Source organism: Marmota flaviventris, chromosome 2 (genome assembly GCF_047511675.1).
Source record: "Marmota flaviventris isolate mMarFla1 chromosome 2, mMarFla1.hap1, whole genome shotgun sequence".
NCBI lineage: Eukaryota > Metazoa > Chordata > Mammalia > Rodentia > Sciuridae > Marmota > Marmota flaviventris.
The window spans coordinates 36,188,201-36,205,937 of record NC_092499.1 but is presented as its reverse complement, the minus strand read 5'-3'; the positions used below and the strand labels follow the sequence as shown (position 1 = coordinate 36,205,937).

General features: G+C 37.7%; 1 protein-coding gene across 1 annotated transcript; it reads right to left on the bottom strand.

Moving 5' to 3' along the window:
* Window positions 1-16,405: 16,405 nt before the first annotated feature.
* On the bottom strand, window positions 16,406-17,341 carry LOC139704609 (olfactory receptor 6E1-like). Its single transcript, XM_071607398.1, has one exon. It carries the CDS (start codon window positions 17,339-17,341, stop codon window positions 16,406-16,408), a length of 936 nt encoding a protein of 311 aa, XP_071463499.1.
* Window positions 17,342-17,737: the final 396 nt, after the last annotated feature.

Genomic DNA, 17,737 nt, shown 5'->3' with positions numbered 1-17,737 from the left:
TTAATTGTGTATATAACCACATTTTCCATATCCATTCATGTCTCAATGGACAAATTTAGATTGATTCCATTTCTTGGCTCTTGTGAAGTAGTGCTGGGATCAACATGGGATTCTACATGTGTCTTTGACATACTGGCTTTTTCCTTTAGGTATATATATACAGTAATGGGACTGCTGGATCATATGGTGATTCAACATTTAGTTTTTTGTGGAACATTTGTACTGTTTTGTATAATGGCTGTACTAGTTTACATTCTTATCAACAGTGTATAAAAGTTCCCTTTTCTTTACAACCTTCCCAGCATTTGTTATTTCTTGTCTTCTTGATAACAGCCATTCTATATGAGGTGAAATGATATCTCATTATGGTTTTGATATGCATTTTCCAGAAAAATCAGTGGTGTTCAATATTTTTTCATATACCTGTTGGCCATTTGTATGTCTGCTGTGGATTTTCTTCTAGTGCTTTTGAATATCCTTGTTCATTTCTTCCTCTCTTAATCATCTGTGTGATTTGATGGTTTATTGTATTGATAATGTTTGATTCTTTTTTTGTTTCTCATTTTTGCATCTACTAGTAGGATTTGATAATCTTTTAGTGGGATTGATGCTTTCAATGCTATCATGACAATAAGTTATCTTCACTCCATTCTGTATGTAGGACTACCCGAATCATCGTTTGTAAGGCTGATCTGTTGGTTGTAAGTTCCTCTAGGTTTTGCTAATCTTTCAAGATCTTTCCCCCTCCTCCAATTCTGAAGGTTAGCTTTCCTTTTCCAGGTCCTGAAATACCTCATTCAATATCCTCCTGACCTTTGGGTTTCTTCTAAGAAATCTGCTGTTAGTCTAATTGGGCTGTCCTTAAATGTGACATTGCATTTTTCTGTTGCAGGGTTTATTTTTTTTTTCTTTGTCCTGTACTTTTGACAGTTTGACTATGATATGTCCTCTTCTATGCCCTTCACTTCTAATTCTTCTACTTCATGTATGCCAATGATGTGCTCTTTTAATAGTGTCCCAAATATCATTTACCCTTTTAATATCCCAAATATCTTGAATTCTTTATTTGTTCTTATTTTTTTTCCTTCTTTTTGTGTGAATATGATATTTTGAAAGAATGTCTTCAAGACACACTATTCTTTGTTCTGCTTGGTCTAGTCTGTTGTTGAGAAATTCAAGTGAAGTTTTTACCTGACTTACAGAGCTCTTCATGTATAATATTTCTGATTGATTCATTTTAAAGGTTTCTGCCTCTTTGCTGAATTTCTCATTCACATCCTGCATTGTGTTCCTAACTGGTTATCTGTATTTTCTTGGATCATGTTTTGATCCAAGAAAAAATTAAACCCTGCAACAGAAAAGTGCCATGTCACATTTGAATCCAGTCAGAGATTCCACCCATTCTAATATTGTTGGAATCTATTAGTTGAGAATTTTGATCTTTAGGAGGTGTCATATTATCCATTTTTTTTTCATATTTTTTCCTTATGTTAAGACTTGTGCATGTGGTGGAATTGACATCATGAATACTTCTATGAGATGGACTTGGCCATTCTATCTCTCTCTCTCTTTAATTGCTGGGGATTAAAACCAGAGCCCCACACATGCTAAGCTAGTACTATATAACTGATCTACATCTGCAGCCTAGGCATGAAGGTGTTAGCAGCTTTCTTCTGAAATTATGTCTTTTGTTATAGTTTTATTATGCAGTGTTGAATTTAACGCCTCCAAATAATCTACAGAGTGCAATTTAAGCTTTCAAATCTGGCACCCTTTTGATCTTGAGTCCATCTACTTCTCCATTCTTATTTCTTACACCTTTAAAGTGTTTTGTGCAGCTCAGAGAGGTGTAGAAATAAAGTAATAAAGTCATCAGGATTGCCTGAAGTGGGTGTAAAAGCAGTGGGGAGAGACTCCCAACCTTCACGAGCTTCGCAGATTACTATGAGGAGTTAGGAACCAGTCCCCGTGTGCACCAATGATCTGGGGCAGGATAGAGGTTGCCAGAGGACAGAGGGGCAAAGGAGCCCCTCTTTGCCTCCTTACATGCTCCTCAGAACTCCATCAGAGCTCTGAAGCACAGTGCCCTGTAGGAGCACTTGGACTTGACCAAGATTTACTTTCCACCATGAGGTTAATGGGGTATGGACAGGGTGTCTACAGAAATTAAAGTGGATTTTAAAATATCCAAAGTTGTATTTGTTTTACATATGAGTTTGTGGACTGAGATTAGTATTTCATTTGCCTAATATCAGATAATTCTATAAGTCAATTAAATGATATTTATGTAAAATCCCCAAAGAATAGAAATGTACAGGTTTAGCTTTTTATTGCTGTGACCAAAATACCTGACAAGAACAATTTAGTGGAGTAACTGCTTATTTTTGGCTCACCTGTTTCAGAAGTTCAGTCCATGGTTGGCCAACTCTACTGTTTTGGTCCTGAGGTGAGGCAGAACATCATAATGAAAGGGTGTGGAAAAAGAAAGCTGCTCAGCTCTTGGTAGCCAGGAAGGGGGGAGAGAGAGAGGGAGCGTGAGAGAGAATGAATATGAATATATGTAAATGAAGAGCCAGGATAGGAAATGTATTATAATCCTCAGGAGCATGACACCCCAGTGATCTCCAGTCAAGCTCCACCTGCCTACAGTTACCACTCAGTAGTTCATTCAAATATTAATCCAGCAAATGGATTAATCCACTGATGTAGTTACAACTTTCATAATATAATTTCACCTCTGAACTTTCCTGCATTGCCTAACAACACATGGCTGTAAGGAGACACCTCACATCCAAGCCACAATATACAAATACCAAGTTGATACAAATAAACTTTGTAATAGAAGCATAATTTTGGCTACTAATGCTTTCTCAATAAAAATTTGTAAATGTTTTGCTGCTAGACTGTCTTGGTCTATTACCTATATGGTATACTGGCAAAGATTTTGACCTTAGCATCAGATAAACCTAGATGTAATATATGGACTATACATTCTGCCTGCTGGATGGCCTTTAGTCTGGAGCAACATTTTCCTTGTGCATAATAAGTGCTCAGTACACATTGGTTTTTTCCTTTATTTTCTGATTTGTTCTTTCTAATTTGATGACTAACCATAGATCTGTCATTGCTATTTATATCCAGTCACATTTATTGATTAAATTTTTGTTAAATTATTATTATTAAAACTCACTATGTTTGTTTCAAATTTATATGTTGATTATATCTACTATTCTTTTTTGTTGTTATTGTGCTACCTTGTATTGACTCCAGGTGTGCTCTATCACTGAGCCACATTCGCAGGTCTTTTTATTTTTTACTTTCAGATAGGCTTTTATTAAATTTCTTAGGTTGCCCTCATACTTGCCATCCTCTTGTTTCAGCCTCCTGAATCTCTGGGATTACAGGCATTTACCACTATGCCTGGCCAAAATAGTTTTACTTTTGCACAGCTTTGAAATTTATATAAGTGATGTGAATTTTTAAAAAATTTTAATATATGACAGTAGAATGCATTTATGCACTTTGATATATCATACATAGATGGAATATAATTTCTCATTTTTCTGAGTGTACATGTTGTAGAATCACATTAGTCATACAGTCACATATATACATAAAGTAATAATGTCTGTTTCATCTACTATCCTTCCTATCCCCACATCCCCTCCCTTTCCCTCCTTCACTTCCCTCTACCTAATCTAAGATAACTCTTTTCTTCTCTATTGCCCTGCCTCCCTTATAGTGAATTAGCATCCACATATTACAGAAAACATTTGGCTTTTGATTTTTGGGGATTGGCTTATTTCGCTTAGCATGCTATTCTCCAACTCCATTCATTTACTGGCAAATAGTATAATTTCATTCTTTTTAAAGCTGAGTAATATTCCATTGAATATATTTACTACATTTTCTTTATCCATTCATCTATTGAAAGGACACCTAGGTTGGTTCCATAATTTAGCCATTGTGAATTGAGCTACTATAAACATTGACGTGGCTGCATTACTGTAGTATGTTGATTTTAAGTCCTTTGGGTATAAACCAAGGAGTGAGATAGCAGGGTCAAATGGTGGTTCCATTCCAAGTTTTCTGAGGAATCTCCATACTGCTTTCCATAGTGGTGGTTCCAATTTGCAGTCCCATCAGCAATGTCTGAGTGTACCTTTTCCCCCATATCCTCGCCAATATTTATTGTTGCCTGTATTCTTGATTGCCATTCTGACTGAAGTGAGATAAATCTTAGTGTAGTAAATGGTGTCAATTTGTGTGTATTGTTTTGTTATTGTAATATTATGTTCCTGACAGTCATTGAGTTAAATTGCATCATAATTCATTCATTTTTGTGGCTGTAAAGCATTCCACTTTATAATAATTGCATTTATCCATTACTTGTGTGTGGATATTTAGATTATGTTCAGATATTCTTCTTTCTCCTATTTTTAGCAGTGGTGCTATTACTCTGGGCCACTTGTGCAAAAATTTCTGTAGAGTATATGTTTTTATGTGATTTTGCTAGGTTATGGATAATACTTATCTTTCATTTTATTAGATAATTGTACCAATTTTATACCAATTTCAATAGCAATATTTGAGTGTTCTACATTTTCCTGATACTTAGTATGTGAAACTTTAAAATTTTCCTTTTGGATAGTTCTGTAGTAGTATTTCATTGTGATTTTTCTATTCATTTTCCTGCATACTAGTAAGCTTAAGCATATTTTCACGTTATTGGCCATTTGTATTTTTTGAGCATTTTTTATAAGTTATCTTTTTCTTAAGGACTTGGTTTGTATTTTATTTGTATTTGGTCACTCTGTTTGATTGTAGATTGCTTTTTTTCACTTTGCTTTGTTGGTTTACTTTCTGTAATTAGTTGAAGAGAAGTTTTAATTTTAATGTAGTTGATTATAATTTTTTCTTTGTAATTGTGGTTGGCTTAAAAAATTGTTCCTGGGGCTAGGATTGTGGCTCAGCGGTAGAGTGCTTGCCTAGCACCGGATTCGATCCTTAGCACCACATAAAAATAAAGGCATTGTGTTGAGTCCATCTACACCTAAGAAATAAATATTTTTAAAAAATCTGTTCCTTACTTTATTTATTTATTTATTTTAAAAAAATTTTTAATATTTTATTTTTTAGTTTTCGGCGGACACAACATCTTTGTTTGTATGTGGTGCTGAGGATCCAACCCAGGCCACACGCATGCCAGGCGAGTGCGCTACCACTTGAGCCACATCCCCAGCCCCTTGTTCCTTACTTTAAATTATGAAAATAATCTTCCATATTATTTTCTAAAATTTTGTGTTTTTTCTCTTACATTTAAATTATCAATTTTGTTGTATTATCACATGGCAGAAGACAGAAGGAAGAGAGAGAGAAGAAAGAAAAGAAGGAAGGAAGGAAAGATATTCACACCTCAAGTCCTTTTATAACTGGTATTGATCCATTCATGATTTATGGATGTTTTTGGTATAGTAGGAGGGAGAGATCCAATTTTATTTTTTTCCTTTAGAATAAATGATCTCAGCACTTGCTGGTCTGGAATTAAGTTAATGTAAATATGAACATAGGTTTCTTGGTTTTATGTTATGTTCTGTTTCATTGGTCTGTTTGTTTCTGTAGAAGCATTAGTGTGACTTAGTCACTTTAACATTAAAATAAATATTTTCTGGCAGGTCATATCCACTCAGTTTTTTTCTTTTTCTCCTTTCTTCCTTTTTGTGGTACTGGGGATCAAACCCAGGGCCTCACAAATTCTAGGTAGGTGTTCTATCATTGAGCTACATTCCCGGCCCACTTAGTTTTTTCCTTAGGGCTGTCCTTGGTTCATTGCTCTTTTATAAAACAATTTAGATTAAGCTTATCAAATTTCTTAAAAATTCTCCTTTTAGGTTTTGATTGAATATGTATGGAGTTAATGATTTGTGGAGTGCTATTTTTTGAATGTGTTCTTCATAAAGCATGTGTTAGAAACTTAATCTCCACTGCAACAAGGTTGGGGTGGGCCCTAATGGGAGGTCTCTATATCATGGGGCTCTACTTTCATAAATGGATCAGCACCAATTATAAAAGGACTTGAGGTGGGAATATCCTTCGTCCTTCCTTCTTTTCTCTCTCTTCCTTCTGCCTTCTGCCATCTGCCATGGGATGATACAACAAAAAGTGCCCTTGAAGTTTGGACTTCCAAGCCTCCAGAACTGTAAGAAATAAGTCTCTGTTCTTTATAAAGTATCCAATCTCAAGAACATAAAATGAACTAAGATGGAGTGTTCCTGTGTGTGTGTGTGTGTGTGTGTGTGTGTTTTCTTTCTCTTCTCTGGGGTAGCTGGATAAGAATAGAATGTTTCAGTTATCTCTTGCTGCATACAAACATCATGAGACTTAAAACAGCAAGTGTTTATTTTATTTACAAAACTGTAATTTTTTGTAAACAGGGTGGTAGACCAACTTGTTTCTCTTCCATGTGTTGACAACTGGGGCAGCTGGAAAGCTAATGCAGAGGAAAGAATAGCTAGAATTATCTCAAAGCTTTTTTACTTACATGTCTGGCAGTTGAGGGTGGCTCTTGGCTGGCACCTCTGTGAGGCTTTGGCTGCATATTTACACATGCCCTTTCCATGTGGCCCCTTGGCACACTCTCAGAATGATGGCTGGCTTCCAAGAGCAAGCATTCCTAACAGACGGGGGATGGAAGCCAGCTAGTCTCTTAAGCTCCAGGCCTGGCTCTGGTGGTGTCACCTCTGCTGATTATACTGGTCAGACAGTCACAGAGCCCATTCAAGGAGAGGGGGATACAGAATAGTGCCCCCTATGGTTGGAAGGAATGCCATAGAAATTGTGGATATTTGTTAAAATTGCTACAAATAATCTGACCCTTGAATGCCTGGTAAAACTTGCCTTTAAAACTGAGTATGATCTTAGTAAGAAGTTTAGTGTAGATTCACTTCTTTAATTTGTCTGTAGGGCCAATCAGATTTCCTATTTCTTCTTGATTCAGTTTTGAGGAGTTATATTTTTCTAGTAATATGTCCTTTTAAGTCCAGTTTTTCTAATTTATGCACATGACCCATAGACTATAATATTCTTTTCTGATCTTTTGAATCTCTCTTTCATTTCACTCCTTTCTGTATTCTTTTTTCTAGATCATTTTCATGAGAAGTTTTCAAATTTCATTGTTTCCACTTTTGGCCATGTAACTTTTCTCTATTTTGCCTCTCTTTTCTATTTTGGTAATTTCTATTCTTTTACTTTGATTTTCTTTTTCTCTTTTCAGTGTTTCCTCTAATATCCTTTTTCTTATGTCTTCAGCAAGATGTTAATCTCATTAATTTCCATATTTTTAATTTTCTCAAACATTTTAATTGATAAATGCCCCTTTAAGTACTGCTTTAACTACATCGGATGAGGTTTCATGTAGGTAGTATATTCATTATTGTTCTCATGTTTCTTAACTTCTATCATACAGAATTATTTTTAAAAATTTTCAAACAGGGCTGGGAATGTGGCTCAGTGGTAGAGCATTTACCTCATACATATAAGGCACTGGGTTCGATCCTAAGCACCACAGAAAAATACATAAATAAAATAAAAGTATTAAAAATTTCTAAACAGATAATCATTTAAAATTATCTTTGTTGTTGATTTTTCATAATTTTATGGTGTATAGAAAATACAGTCTGTAGAATGCTGACACAATTTATTTTAAAAAATCATGTTTTATGGCTTGATATGTGATTGATTTTTATCAATGTTTCTGATGTTGTTTTAAAAAGTCTGTAATCTCTAGCTGTTGGGTATAGTGTTCTTGTGTCTATTAAATCAAGCTTGATGGTTGTATTGTTGTTTATTTTATAGTTTTTTTAAAAATTTTTTTTTAGTTGTAGTTGGACACAATATCTGTATTTATTTTCATGTGGTGGTAAGAATCAAACCCAGTGCCTCACATGTGCGAGGCAGGTGCTCTACCACTGAGCTACAGCCCCAGCCCTTGTTATTTATTTTAAAAATTGCTTTAACTATCAACAGCTAAAATAATCATATTAAATATTCTCCTATAATTCTGCTTATCAATAACTAAATTGAGTATGATAAATATTCCACTATGATTATGGTTTTGTCAATTTTCTTTGGTCCTATAAATTCTTGTTTTATTTTTTTGCAGCAATGCTATTCAGTATAATTAACTTTCTGTTATTACACAGTGATTCAGTTCATCTTCATAATTTTTTTTGGCCTTAAGGTCTATTTTGTCTCATGTTAATAAAGGTGTGCTCACTTTGTTTTGTCTAGTTTTCCCTAGTTACTTTTTTTCCTCCTTTAGCTGTCTTTTCTTCTTTACTTTTGTTCTTACAGTTTAGTTTTACCTGCTGCTATAGTTCAGATCTGGAAGGTCCCTTAAAGGGCCTGTATTAAAGGCTTATGGTGCTGTTGGGAGGTGGTGAAACCACTTTAAGAGGTGGGGCCCAGAGGTCACTGTGGGCATGCTCTTAAAGGGGATGGTGGAACTCTGGTTTCTCTAGTCCCTTCCCTGAGGTTAACAGCTTTGTTCCACATGTGGAGCCCACCATGATGACTGCCTCACCACAGGTCCAAAGCAATGGGGCCAATTGACCATGGACAGACCTTCAACATGGGGAGCCAGAATAAATCTTCTCTCTTTCTAACTCAGTTATCTTAGGTATTTGTTATAGTAATGGGAAGCTATATCCTATAACCTATCCCCTGGAAATATCTTATGGTTTAGTTTTGAGTTAAAAAATTTCATTCTAGGGCTGGGGGTGGAGCTCAGAGGTAGAGTGCTTCTCTAGTTGCACAAGGCCCTGGTTTGAATCCCTAGCACTGTGTTCAAGCAAATAGCAGCAGCAACAAAATAAAATTCTTAGGTTAATTAATTTACATTTATTTGTGGTACTAATTTATTCCAATATATGTTAATCTTCTTATCTTAGACTATTGGCTCTATTTTTCTGTCTCTGTCTTCCTTTGTTCCTTGTCTTCTTTTGGCGTGAATAAGGTCTCCCAACCCTAACCTCATTCCTTTTCCTACCTCTACTAACATATGAATTCTCATTTACTTAAGAGGTTTTCTAGAGGTTTCAATATATATAAATTTAAGATGGTAGATTTTATTAATGTTTTTGCCTTCTTACTGAACACTGTGTGAATCTGATAATAGTTTAACTTAACTCCAAATGCTCCTTCCAAATCTCTGCTTTTGTCACACACTGCTTTAATTCCCTTGTAACAGGGCTCCACTTTATGCTTTGAGTATAAACCTTGCTGCTGGAGCGCAGGTGGCTCATTTTAAAACTGACACTTCCCCCCTTTATTATTCCCCCTCTCCTCCTCCCTAACAGTGGGGCAACAAGACTGGCATTTTTCCTGTCCCAGGCTAAGCTGTGTGTCCTTCACTGCCTAGAAGAATATCATTGCCCACTAGAATAAAGAACTCCAAACCTGGAAACTGGAGCAACAGCTCTCTGAAGGACATCAACTGACACTGATTAATTCTATCTACTGATAATGTTTGCATCCCAGCTCTTGTACTTCTCTTTTAAAACCCTGTGTTTCCCTAGCAGGGAGAATCACAGCCTCTGGGATAGGAGTCCCCTGTGTTTCTCCTTCACTAGTAAATCAGTAAAACTTCTTTTCCTTTATCTCAGAACTTTGATCTTCTTATTGGATTGGCAACAGAGACAAGAACAAAACTTTCAGTATCACCATCCTATTTGTTTTTGCATCTACAAATCAGAAATTATTGTTTTCTATGTTTGATGTCTTTGCTGACCATTTTTTTTGTATCTTGTATTTCCATGTGGTATTATTATTATTTTTCCTTTTAAGTTATTTATTTTATAGAGACTTTGTGAATGAACTACTCAAAACTCTGGTTTTATCTGATTTAAAATGTGTTTGATTTGTTCTGGAGACAGTTTTGCTGAGTATAGGCTTCTAGGTTAATAGTTACTGTGTCTCCTTACATTCTATTGCTTATTTTGCTTGTTCTTTTCTAGTTTGTGAAGGTGAAAACTTAGGTATTTTATTTTAAATCTTTCTTCTTTTTTCTTTCTTTTTGTTTTTTCACCTTGAACCGGGGGGTGCTTAACCACTGAGCTACATCCCCTGCCCTTTTATTTTTTATTTTGAGACAGGGTCTCAATAAATTGCTTAGGGCCTTGCTTAGTTGCTGAGGCTGGCCTTGAACTTGTGATCCTCCTGCCTCATCCTCCAGAGTTGCTGGGTGTGTGCCACCATGCCCTGCAAATATATACTTTTTCTAATATAAATGCTTAATGCTAAACATTTTCTCCTAAGCATGATGTTAGTTACATCCACAAATAGTATGTTGTATTTTAATTTTCTTTTAAAATTAAAAGTAATTTCAAATTATTTTCTATTTTTTTGCAGTTTGTTTTTTACACATGTGTTATTTAGAAGTGTGACTTTTAGCTTCCAATGTTTAAGAATATTCTAAATGTTTTTCTTTTACTGATTTCTAGTTTAATTCTGTAGTATTCAGAAAACATCCTTTGTGTGATTTAATCCTTTAAAGTCCCCTGCACAGGGCATGTGACAATTTTCGTTTCATTTTGTTTCTTTTGTTTTGTTAGATATTTTCCATTTAATACTGTGAGGCAGGATAGATTAGGGACCCCTGTCCCAGGCCCCACCCCATCTTGACCAGTAGAACTGACATAAAGCTAAGGACTTGCCTTTCATCCTGCCCCTTGCAGTTCTCAGAAGAGAAAACTTCCCTGAGTTAAACAGCAAGTTCCTGTTTTTTAAAAGATTGCTTAATTATCCCAAGGAGCATGTGCAGAGAGTCCCAGTTTTGACCTAGAGTAGCCTAAGAAGGGAAAGCCTCTGTTTTAAGACCTATACATATTACTTGAATTTCATGCATCTGATTTAAAAATGGAAATGAGCATTTGCTGCATGTGCAATAAGCATTATGGGCAAGAAACGGATATCGGTCAATCACCCTTCATTTAGTATAACCCACTCCTAGCAAAAAGCCTGCCAAAGGTGAACAGGGAACTCAGAAGCACATCTAAGCTTATATCCTTCTCTGAATCCACAGGCAGACATCTTTGTCATGTCCCTGTTGCACCATTGCAGTAAACTCTCTCTCTGGTAAACTGTCTTAACTGCTTTTCTTTGTCTTAGTAAATTCTTCTCACTACTCAAGCACCATCCATCACCCACTCACCCATCCCATGACACATTGGGGATCTGGTAAATAGTGATCCTCTTAAAATACTATTGAAGTATTTCTGGAAAAATTTGAACTAAGTTAGTTCATCTTGTGCTGCTTTGACAGATTACTACAGACTAGATATGTATAACCAACAGAAATTTGTTAAGCTCATGGTCTGGAGGCTGGAAAGTTCAAGGTTGAGGTGTTGTATCTGGTGAGTGTTTTCCTGTTGCATCAAAACTTGCAAGATCACATGGGTAAAACAGAAAGAGGAAACCCAGCTGAGCACCTCCTTTTGTCAGGAGTCCACCTCTGAAATTTCCCACCTCTCAACGTGATTGCTTTGAGGATTACATTCCGACACATGAACTTTTGGGGGGCACATGCAAAGAATAACATTGTACATCTTTCCCCACAAAATCATGTCCTTTTCACATGCAAAATAAATTCATTTCATCCCTGTCTCAAAAGATCCTAACCTGTTTCAGCATCAACTCAAAATTCCCAAGTCCAGAGTTTCATTTTAGTCAGATATATGTGAAGCTCAAGACATGATTCATCCTGATGCAAATTCCCCTCTGTCTGTGAGCCTATGGATCAAATTATCTCCTTCAAAAATTCAGTGGTTAGATAGATATAGGGAAGACATTTCCATTCCATAAAGTAGATATACACAAAGAAAGGTATCTGGTCTCCAGTTAGTCTCAAACCCAAGAGGAAAAAATACTTAAGTTTTAAGAAGCTAGTATTTGTGAAGTCCTTTGATTCTATGTCTCATATTCTGGGCACACTTAGGCAGATATTGGACCCCTAAGGTCTCAACCAGTGTCTTATGATTTTCCTGGGCTTAGGTCACTCAACAAATTTCATGGATTTGAGTCTTGTACAGGCAGCTCTTTCAAGCTGGAGTTACATGCTGGTAGCTCTACAGTTCTGAGGTTTCAGGGGCTGACCCACTCTCATGGTTCCACTGGGTATTGCCCTAGTGAGGACTCTGTGGTGCCTCCACCCCTGTCAAGTCTCTGCCTGGGCCCACAGGCTATCTACATCATCTTTTGAAATCAAGTTGCAGGCCACTATGGCTCTGTATTGCGTTCTGAACACCTGAAGAATTAGCTCCACACCGACGATGGCAAGGCTTATGGTTTGTACCGTCTGGAAAGGTGGATGGAGCCACACCTGGACCCGCTTGTGCTAGGGCAGGGATGGCTGAGAGGCACTGTGTCTGAGTTTGGGAAACAGAGTCCTGAGTCTCAGGACAACAAAAGCTGAGGTCCTAGAGTCACATCTTTGTAAACCTTGCTCTCAAGGTTCTAGCTTGTCTTCAAGATCTCTGAAATGCCTATGGAGTCTTTCCTCTGTTGTCTTGATGAATAGAACTTGACTTTCTCCTATCCAAATTAATTTCTCCTTTTTTTTTTTTTGTGCTGGGGATTGAACTCAGTGGTGCTTAAACACCGAGCCACATCCCAGCCCTTTTTTAACTAAGGTGCTTAGGGCCTTGCTAAGTTGCTGAGGCTGGCTTTGAACTTGAGATCCTCCTGACTCTGCCTCCCAAGCCACTGGGATTACAGGCATGCACCACTGCGCCTGGCCCTGTATTAATCTCTGTAGCAAATATTCACTTGGCCACTCTATTAGCATTCTCTTCCAAACAAGCTTTCTCATTCATCATTTACGTGAGTTTTCTGAATATTTTCATTCTTCTTCACTTTTAATTGTACATAAACTCTGCTTTTCAATTCTTTATCTCTTCTCTCATTTTACTGTAAGCCACCAAGAGACTGTGCAGCAGCTCAAACGTTTTTCTGCTTTGGTTTGTCTTCTGCCATATCTCCTAGTTCATTGCTCTTACATTCTGCCTTCCATAAAGTCTTGGGTCATAATTCCACCAAGTTCTTTGCCATTGTATAACAAAGATGACCTTTACTCCAATTCTCAATACGTCTGTCAATGCAAAATAATGACTCTATATTAAAGAAAAATAAAAAGGCAATTTATTCTGATCCAAATATGAATGATGTAGGCCTGAGAACATGGCTGCTAATTTCCCTGAATGACTGTTCTGAAGAAAAAATAGGTACAATGATTTTTATAAGCAGAGAACAAAGGTTAGCATACAGTGTACATTGAGTGACAACATTGATGGGGATAGTACATAGTTGGCTTAAGGTAAAACAGGGAAAATCTGACCTCTAGCTAATGACCTGCGCTGACAAGATGAACTGGGTTCAAAGGAGCTGGCTGCAACATTAAAATAAGAAAATGGTGAAGAAATCATGTAACACACAAACATGAGTTTCTCAGATCGAGGGCGGGACTGCTCGCAATCTCAAGGGTCTTCATCTCCGCAGGAAGGCAAGACAGGGTGCACCCAGAATCTCTTTATTTTTATAGGGGGGAGACACAAAGGAGCTTCAATGGAATGTTCTTCACCAGATAAGTCAGGGGATAAGGTTTCAAAGGGGGGTTGCCCAATCCCATTGGGTAATGCCCAAGTCCAGGGCTAGAGTGAACTTCTTTGCTGAGTGAAGGTGGAGGCCACTTGCTTCACACAGCGCGGGGGGAGTGTCATGCCAGACCAGACACCCTCCTTACTCAAGGCTGAGAGAGGAAGCTCAACTCATGGGCAGGGTGGCCTTCCACCCTGACCATTGGACTGAAATGGTATTTCACTGTATCCTTTGCAAGATGATTGGTCAAGTCAGCGGTCTGTCCTTTTACCTAATCATGAGAATGTTAGGTCCAATGTAAAAGTTCAGAAGTAATGGGTTGTTTTCTAAAGGCTCAGGGTAGCCCTTATCTTATAAGCCTCCTGGTGCCTTGTCTCACAGGCCTGCCTGCCTGTCTTTTTATCTGCTTTTGAGACAATGTCCATCTGGTACTTGCTCGAAGAGTTCTATTGTAATATAGTTTCTTTGAAATTATTTTCCTTGAAAATGCTTAGTTTCATGGGGCTTGGGGATGTGGCTCAAGTGGTAGCCTGCTCGCCTGGCATGCGTGTGGCCCGGGTTCGATCCTCAGCACCACATACAAAGATGTTGTGTCCGCCGATAATTAAAAAAATAAATATTAAAAAATTAAAAAATGCTTTGTTTCACACCTTGGTTCTCATTTCCATCTGAGATCTCATCAGAATGAAATTTTGGTTCACATTTCTACCAACATTGTGATCATGACCATTTGACTAACCCCTAAAAAGATTTGGGTTCTCCATACAGCTCTTGTCCTCTTGGATCTCAATAGAATTGCCTGAAATTCTGTATTTATGGAAATATAGGCTTGATTCTCTAAAGCTTCCAGCCTCCACCCATTACTCAGTTTCAATTTTGAGGTATTTATCATGGCAAGACCCTAATTCTCAGTCTCAATTTTTATGAACTTATTAATTCCAAGAGCATATCAGTGGTGATAATGGTAATATTTCTTCCTTTCTTACTTAGTTCTTTAATTTTTTTTCTTATTCTAGTGCACTGCTTAGAAACTATACAATAAAGGTGCTTGATAATTCATTCCTGTTTTCAGAGGATAACATTTCTACATTTTACAATAAAGTATGATGTTTCATATGGGTTTCAATAGTTAGCCTTCAATTGATTCCAAGTATTCTTTGAATGCACATCTGTGCTAAAGACCTATTTATTTATTTATTTATTTTATTACTGGGGATTGAACCTAGGGATACTTTACCAGTGAACTATATCCTCAGGCCTTTTTATTTTCTTAAAAAAATTTTAAATATACTTTTTAGTTGTTGATGGACCTTTATTTATTTATTTATAGGTGGTGCTGAGATTCAAACCCAGTGCATCACACATGCTGGGTAAGCACTCTACCACTGAGCCACAACTCCAGTCCTGTCCTTTTTATTCTTAATTTTGAGACAGGATTGCTGAAAGCCTCATTATAAGTTCCTATAACATCTCTGAATTGAGACTCATTTGGGCCCAGTGATCTGATTTTCATCATGTGGCCATGTCTGGGCCAATATCCATGGCTGTAGTTTGACTGGGGATGCAGTCAGCACGACCCTAGTTGCATGGAACAATAGGAAGGAATGCTCCTGAGAAAATCAGGTTCCTAGTATGTTAATAATGGGGAATGGATGCCAGACAGATAGAAACTACATATGGCTATTACATTATTTTTGCTCACTTCTGACACAATGAAATTTTAAAACTTAAATGTCTAAATTTATAAGCTTATTTTTATATTTTTTTCATTAAAAATTCTCTATGCATCATTAATACATTTTCTACCTAAAGATTCTTTCATTTTATGTTTTCAGGTTTATATTTATCTATTTCATTTATTTTGAATTTGCTTAGGTTAAGATATACAGTGAGGATTGAATTTAATTTTCTGTAAGATAGTAGATATTTTAATTTACCTTCATTATTTGACTTAATTTATTTGACTTATTTCTTCTAGAAAACATAATGTTTAACACCGAACGTGACACTCTATGCCAAACCCTGTGCTAAGCATTCTAATAAAATTGACTCATTCAATGAGTATAGGATTCTATGAGGTAGATATTATGATGATCTACATATGCGTAATGGAGATACAGAGAAATCTTATTTCTCTAAGACCAGTAAGTAGCTGAGCTGGAGTCTGAACACAAGCTATATGTTTCTGCCAGCTCTTTTCTCAAACTCAGTGCTGTACAGAATCCCAAAATGATTCATGTCCATAGCGTGCTGAACCTTTGCAGCTAATAGGCTTCTGAACATGTATGTTTTCCTTCCCACCAGTCGACTTACAAGACTCTCTTTGATAATTGGACTTGTTATTATATGTTACATATTTTAACTACATAAAGATTAAACAAAAGAAATATGTATGTAAGGAGAAAGTTGTTTTTTTCTGGGCAAAGTGGTGCTTGCGTATAATCTCTGCTACTAGGGTGGTTGAGGCAAGAGGATTGAAAGTTCCACATTAGTCTGAGTAGCTCAGAGATATATAACATATAACATATATGACATATAACATATAGACATATAACACATAGTAGCGGTATATTGAGTTTTCTGTGCTCGCTAAACAAGACTGAATAACCAATAATGCATGCAGGAAATTACTGTAGAATGGAACACTTGACAAAAACCTTTCTATGAAGGGAGAATCTATGGAGATCAGGACAAGACTTTCATTAGCAGAGGTTCAGGCAAGGAGGTGATTTTTTTTCCCTCTCTCAGGTCTGACTCAACTTTGTGAGAGGAGCTTGCTCACCTGCTCCCTGAATACCTGCTTCACCTGTTTGTTCCTCAGGGTGTAGATGAAGGGGTTGAGTGTTGGGGTCACCACAGTGTTGAGCAATGCCACCACCTTGTTCTGGTCCTTCCCCTGCCCACCCTTGCCTGACCGGATGTACATGAAGATGCAGCTGCCATAGAAGAGGGACACCACAATGATGTGGGAGGAGCAGGTTGAGAAGGCTCTGTGCCTCTCCTTGGCTGAGGGGATGTGCAGGATGGTGTGGAGGATGTGGCCATAGCAGGTGGCCGTCACGGCCAGAGTGCCCAGGAGGCTGCAGTTGGCTATCACAAACCCCAAAAGCTCTATCAGACCTGTATCTGAACATATGAGTTCCAGGAGTGGAAAGTTGTCACAGAAGAAATGGTTGATGACATTAGGTCCACAGAAGGGCTGCTGAAGTATGAGGTAGCTGGGAACACAGATGAGAAGGCAACCTGTCATCCATGAGCAGAGCACTAGCTGGACACACAGCCTTTTGCTCATGATGGTGACATAATGCAAAGGGTTACAGATGGCCACATACCTGTCAAAGGACATCACTGCCAATAGGAAGAATTCTGTGGTGCCAAGGAAGAAATAGAGAAAACTTTGAAGGAAGCATCCAGCTAAGGAGATGGTCTTATGTCCTGTGAGGATGTTGTTCAGCATCTTGGGAAAGATGGCTGAGGTGAACCAGATCTCCAGGACAGCAAAGTTACGGAGGAAGTAGTACATGGGGGTGTGGAGGCGCCTGTCCACAAGGGTGATGGCCACAATGAGGAGGTTCCCCAGCAGTGTGAGGAGGTAGGTCAGGAGGAGCCCCAGGAAGATGAGCATCTGTAGCTCACAGGCATCTGAGAGCCCCAGCAGGATAAACTCGGTGACAGTGGTGTGGTTCCCCATGGCTCCTCTGACCTCTGTGGAAGGTGGAGTATCAAAGGTGGTAAGCATCAGGGTCTGTGGTGCTCTGAGCATCTGAGGACAAGCTGGAACCGGAAAGACAGAGGGATGAGTGTCCTATTTGGGGCTTAACAAATCCTTTACTTCTATGAAGGACACATTTTCTCACTACGAGCTACTAAAGACTTATTTGCAGAGCCTCTGGGGTGCCTGTCTCGTGCCTGGTCTCTCATAAATATGTGTATTAGAAGAAAGAGGCGATTCAGTAAGGCTCAGAATTAAAAATTATCCTTTCAGGTATGCTCATACATTGCTGGTGGGACTGCAAATCAGAGCAATCACAGTGGAAAGTAGTGAAGATTCCTCAGAAAACTTGGAATAGAACCACCATTTGACTCA

Bases quoted from the DNA above. Each gene is read 5' to 3' on its own strand.
- LOC139704609 (XM_071607398.1), bottom strand. From the start codon at position 17,341: ATGGGGAACCACACCACTGTCACCGAGTTTATCCTGCTGGGGCTCTCA.